General features: G+C 40.3%; 1 protein-coding gene across 1 annotated transcript in view; it reads left to right on the plus strand.

Moving 5' to 3' along the window:
* The first annotated feature begins 590 nt into the window (after positions 1-590).
* Positions 591-6,254, plus strand: part of LOC108803270 (CDP-diacylglycerol--serine O-phosphatidyltransferase) — a 6,708-nt gene continuing 1,044 nt past the window's right edge. Inside the window, exons 1-5 of the mRNA XM_018575102.1 lie at positions 591-640; positions 970-1,117; positions 4,659-4,756; positions 5,060-5,203; positions 5,971-6,171. Of these exons, the coding sequence (XP_018430604.1) occupies positions 616-640; positions 970-1,117; positions 4,659-4,756; positions 5,060-5,203; positions 5,971-6,171 (616 nt within the window). The 5' untranslated portion in view covers positions 591-615. The remainder of the gene's footprint in view (positions 641-969; positions 1,118-4,658; positions 4,757-5,059; positions 5,204-5,970; positions 6,172-6,254) is intronic.

Raw genomic sequence — 6,254 nt, forward strand, 5'->3', positions numbered from 1 at the left:
CTCCCTTCACACGCCCCTCTGAGATGTCCATGTGTGAGAAGTGAGGGTAGTGCCCCTTTAAATGTAGAGGAGCCGGCCTCCTTCCTTAAAGCTGAACTCCGGGGGCTGCCATACCTGGCCATCCAGTCCTGAAATGTACACAGCACAGCCCTGTCTGGCAGCACAGGAGACCTGTATTTTCTTGGCTGCAGTTTAGTAACACTAACAGGTCTTGCCCCTCCCCCGGCCTGTGATTGGACAGTGAATGGAGAAGCAGCAGATTTTTCAGCTCATCCCTCTGCTCTCTCCTCCTATCAGCATATCCCTTGTCAGCACACGGGCAGTGAAGTACAGCTGATTGGCGCTTTGTGATTCTTCTTCCCTCCCCCAGTCTGAGCTCTGCTGTACAGCGACTGGAAAGGGGGGGGTGGGGGGACACCCTCATGTGGCGTGTGCGGTGCCCGTGGTGAAGACGCAGGACGTGGAGGAAGGTTCTGCAGCACAAACAAAGCTTTTATCTCTTATTTATTGTTCATTGTCTGATGGTATTGCAGGCGGAGACATCTCTCCTCATCACTCATCACTCGGTGATCATTAACCCCCCAGAGGACAGCGCCGCCCGCAGGACGCTCCAGGATGCTGATGCAGCTGCCGCCATCGGGTGAGTGCGCGGGGGTCCTCATCCGGGTTCGTAGCAGGGAAGTTTCCCCTTGGGGTGATTTCCCTTCATTTCCTGTCTTGGAGACACAACAGGAAGTTGTGGGGGGTGGGGGGGACCTCTCTTGAACAGTTGTCACCCAGCTAGCCTATAACAGTCCTCTCAGAAATGTTGCGGTGACTGGATGATAGGAGTCGTCCATGCGGATGTTCAGAGTTATTGTCCTCTGCCGGGACTTGGATCATTTATTGCAGAGCCGCCATTGTAACTTTATTTGCAGTATCAGAACGCACAAAGGGGGCTGACCTTGTCCCTCCTCCTTCTCCCTCCAGGGCTGGTCCATCATGCCAGGAAGGTGATCCATGAGGGGCCGCCGTCCCACTACCAGATGCAGGAGTTCGCTCGGAAGAACGCCGCCAACTTCCTGTCCCTGGTCAACCTACTGATGGGCCTCAGCTCCATCCTCTGCAACCTGAACGGGTGAGTAGCCAGACATGGCCGCCGCCGCCGCGGGGAGTCTCCAATGGAGGGATCTCATCTCTCATCAGATTAGTATGAGCTGCCTGGGCCCTATGGATAGAACGCCCTAGGGACCGATCCAATGGTAGAGTGCTCATGTGGTGTTGGGACTTGCTGTGATCCGGATGATGATCCTAACCCTGATCTAGCCCTCATCCTCCTGCATGTATCCTCCTCCTGCATGTATCATCCTCCTGCATGTATCCTCCTCCTGCATGTAGCATCCTCCTGCGTGTATCTTCCTCCCGCATGTATCATCCTCCTGCATGTATCATCCTCCTGCGTGTATCATCCTCCTGCATGTATCATCCTCCTGCATGTATCCTCCTCCTGCATGTATCATCCTCCTGCATGTATCATCCTCCTGCATGTATCCTCCTCCTGCATGTATCCTCCTCCTGCATGTATCATCCTCCTGCATGTATCATCCTCCTGCATGTAGCATCCTCCTGCATGTATCCTCCTCCTGCATGTATCCTCCTCCTGCATGTATCATCCTCCTGCATGTATCCTCCTCCCGCATGTAGCATCCTCCTGCGTGTATCTTCCTCCCGCATGTATCATCCTCCTGCATGTATCATCCTCCTGCATGTATCATCCTCCTGCATGTATCATCCTCCTGCATGTATCTTCCTCCCGCATGTATCATCCTCCTGCATGTATCTTCCTCCCGCATGTATCATCCTCCCGCATGTAGCATCCTCCCACATGTAATACTAGGTGATACTATTTAATACTATGTGGTACTATATAATACTATGTGATACTATATAATACTAGGTGATACTATATAATACTAGGTGATACTATATAATACTTGGTGATACTATATAATACTAGGTGATGCTATATAATACTAGGTTACACTATATAATACTAGGTGATACTATATAATACTATGTGATACTAGGTGATACTATATAACACTATGTGATACTATATAATACTAGGTGATACTATATACTACTATGTGGTACTATATAATACTAGGTGATACTATATAATACTAGGTGATACTATATAATACTATGTGGTACTATATAATACTAGGTGATACTATATAATACTAGGTGATACTATATAATACTAGGTGATACTATATAATACTAGTTGATGCTATATAATACTATGTGATACTAGGTGATACTATATAAAACTATGTGATACTAGGTGATAATAAAATACTACTATGTGGTACTATATAATACTATGTGATACTAGGTGATGCTATATAATACTAGGTGATACTATATAATACTATGTGATACTATATAATACTATGTGATACTATATAATACTATATAATACTGTATAATACTATGTGGTACTATATAATACTAGGTGATACTATATACTACTATGTGGTACTATATAATACTATGTGGTACTATATAATACTAGGTGATACTATATACTACTATGTGGTACTATATAATACTATGTGATACTATATAATACTAGGTGATACTATATACTACTATGTGGTACTATATATAATACTAGGTGATAGTATATAATACTAGGTGATACTATATAAAACTAGGTGATACTATATAATACTGTATAATACGATGTGATACTATATAATACTTGGTGATACTATATAATACTTGGTGATACTATATAATACTATGTGATACTATATAATACTAGGTGATACTATATAATACTGGGTGATACTATATAATTTCTATGTGATACTATATAATACTAGGTGATACTATATGCTATATAATACTTGGTGATACTATACAATACTATGTGATTCTATATAATACTAGGTGATACTATATAATACTTGGTGATAATATATAATACTATATAATACTATGTGCTACTATTTAATACTATGTGACACTATATAATACTAGGTGATACTATATAATACTGTGTGATACTATGTGATACTATATAATACTATATGATACTATATAATACTATATAATGTTAGGTGATACTATATAATACTAGGTGATACTATATAATACTGGGTGATACTATATAATTTCTATGTGATACTATATAATACTAGGTGATACTATATGCTATATAATACTTGGTGATACTATACAATACTATGTGATTCTATATAATACTAGGTGATACTATATAATACTTGGTGATAATATATAATACTATATAATACTATGTGCTACTATTTAATACTATGTGACACTATATAATACTAGGTGATACTATATAATACTGTGTGATACTATGTGATACTATATAATACTATATGATACTATATAATACTATATAATGTTAGGTGATACTATATAATACTAGGTGATACTATATAATACTAGGTGATACTATATAATACTGGGTGATACTATATAATACTAGGTGATACTATATAATACTAGGTGATACTATATAATACTAGGTGATACTATATAATACTATATAATGCTAGGTGATACTATATAATACTAGGTGATACTATATAATACTATGTGATACTATATAATACTAGGTGATACTATATAATACTGGGTGATACTATATAATTCTAGTTGATACTATATAATACTAGGTGATACTATATACTACTATGTGGTACTATATAATACCAGGTGATACGATATAATACTAGGTGATACTATATAATACTAGGTGATACTATATAATACTAGGTGATGCTATATAATACTAGGTGATGCTATATAATACTATATAATACTATGTGATACTATGTAATACTATGTAATACTATATAATTCTAGGTGATGCTATATAATACTAGGTGATACTATAAAATACTATGTGATACTATATAATACTATATAATACTGTATAATACTATGTTGTACTATATAATACTAGGTGATAGTATATAATACTATGTGGTACTATATAATACTAGGGGATACTATATGCTATATAATACTTGGTGATACTATATAATACGATGTGATACTATATAATACTAGGCGATACTATATAATACTATGTGATACTATATAATACTAGGTGATACTATATACTACTAGGTGGTACTATATAATACCAGGTGATACTATATAATACTAGGTGATGCTATATAATACTAGGTGATGCTATATAATACTATATAATACTATGTGATACGATGTAATACTATGTAATACTATATAATACTAGGTGATGCTATATAATACTAGGTGATACTATATAATACTATGTGATACTATATAATACTATATAATACTGTATAATACTATGTGATACTATAGAATACTAGATGATACTATATAATACTTGGTGATACTATATAATACTAGGTGATACTATATAATACTAGGTGATACTAGGTGATACTTTATACTATATAATACTATGTAACTATACATAACAGATACAGTAACATCCTCTCGGTCATTTTCCTCTTTCCGTGTCGCCGTCACATGTCCGATGTTATCTGCGCCAGTGATTGTCCTCGTGCTGATTGGATGAGATTATGATGATGACCCTCAGATGAGATCACGTCGCGCTCTGATTGGCTGCTCTCTCTCCGCAGGTACCGCCAGTGGTCATGCTGGCTCCTTCTCATGGGTTTCATGTTGGACCTGGCGGATGGCGCCGTGGCACGACAGCTAAACACGTGCTCGGCTCTGGGTGAGTGACGCCCATTAGCGGCTCCGCCAGATAAACATTAACGAATGTGTGAGAGGCACCCGCAGCGTTTTCCACCTCTACGTGACTCCTGAGCTCCGCCGCCGGACGCCCCGTGTGTAACCGAGTGTGAAATGTCCCTGACTGCCACCAACTATTCCCCCGGTGTGCCCGGCGTGCACAGGACTGCCTGAAAGGAGGACTGTCTGTGATCCCCTGACCTCCACCAATCATGTGATCGGTGACGACATCTCGCCGACATTGCGGACTCCAGAAATAACTCGATTGTCTTTGTTGGGTTTTCAGGGGCGAAGTTGGACGACTTTGCGGATTTCACTTCGTTCGGCTTGGCCACGGCGCTGCTGCTGCACGGGAATGGCGCGATGGACGAGGTGCTGGTAATGGTGTACGTTCTGGCTGTCTTCACACGGCTGTGCTTCTATGCCAGTGGTAAGACTCCGCCTACATTACCCGACTATTTTCACCCGACTTTATTTACCCGACTTTATTTACCCGACTTTATTTACCTGACTTTATTCACCCGACTATATTCACCCGACTATATTCACCCAACTATATTCACCCAACTTTATTCACCCAACTTTATTCACCCATTTTATTCACCCGACTTTATTCACCTGACTATATTTACCCGACTATATTTACCCGACTTTATTTAACCAACTTTATTTACCCGACTTTAGTTACCTGACTTTATTCACCCGACTATATTCACCCGACTTTATTTACCTGACTTTATTCACCCGACTTTATTCACCCGACTTTATTCACCCGACTATATTCACCCGACTATATTCACCCGACTTTATTCACCCGACTTTATTCACCCGACTATATTCACGCGACTATATTCACGCGACTTTATTCATCCGACTATATTCACCCGACTTTATTTACCTGACTTTATTCACCCGACTTTATTCACCCGACTTTATTCACCCGACTATATTCACCCGACTATATTCACCCGACTTTATTCACCCGACTTTATTCACCCGACTTTATTCACCCGACTATATTCACCCGACTATATTCACCCGACTATATTCACCCGACTATATTTACCTGACTTTATTCACCCGACTTTATTTACCCGACTATATTCACCCGACTATATTCACCTGACTTTATTCACCCAACTATATTCACCCAACTTTATTCACCCGACTATAATTGATGCATCTTCTCCTCCGCAGGAATTCCCTTCATGTACCGCGGCCTGCCCTGTCCATACGCCTCCGCCATCTTGTCCTGTGCCTCTCTCCTGACTGGTGGGCACCCCCTAGTACTGCGCGCTATAGCCGTCGTCATGATCCTCTTTATGATCGATCAGGGGATCTACCCGCATGACAAGATCCTGGAATCCCAGGCATGGAAGAAGATGGTGTTTGCAGGAGGTGAGAGACATTCCGCGGGTACAGTGGGGGTATGGGGTGTATTGGGGGTACAGCAGGTGTGGGGTGTACAGGGGGTACAGCGG

The sequence above is a fragment of the Nanorana parkeri genome, unplaced genomic scaffold, assembly GCF_000935625.1.
Source record: "Nanorana parkeri isolate BGI_ZX_2015 unplaced genomic scaffold, ASM93562v1 scaffold3553, whole genome shotgun sequence".
Classification (NCBI taxonomy): domain Eukaryota; kingdom Metazoa; phylum Chordata; class Amphibia; order Anura; family Dicroglossidae; genus Nanorana; species Nanorana parkeri.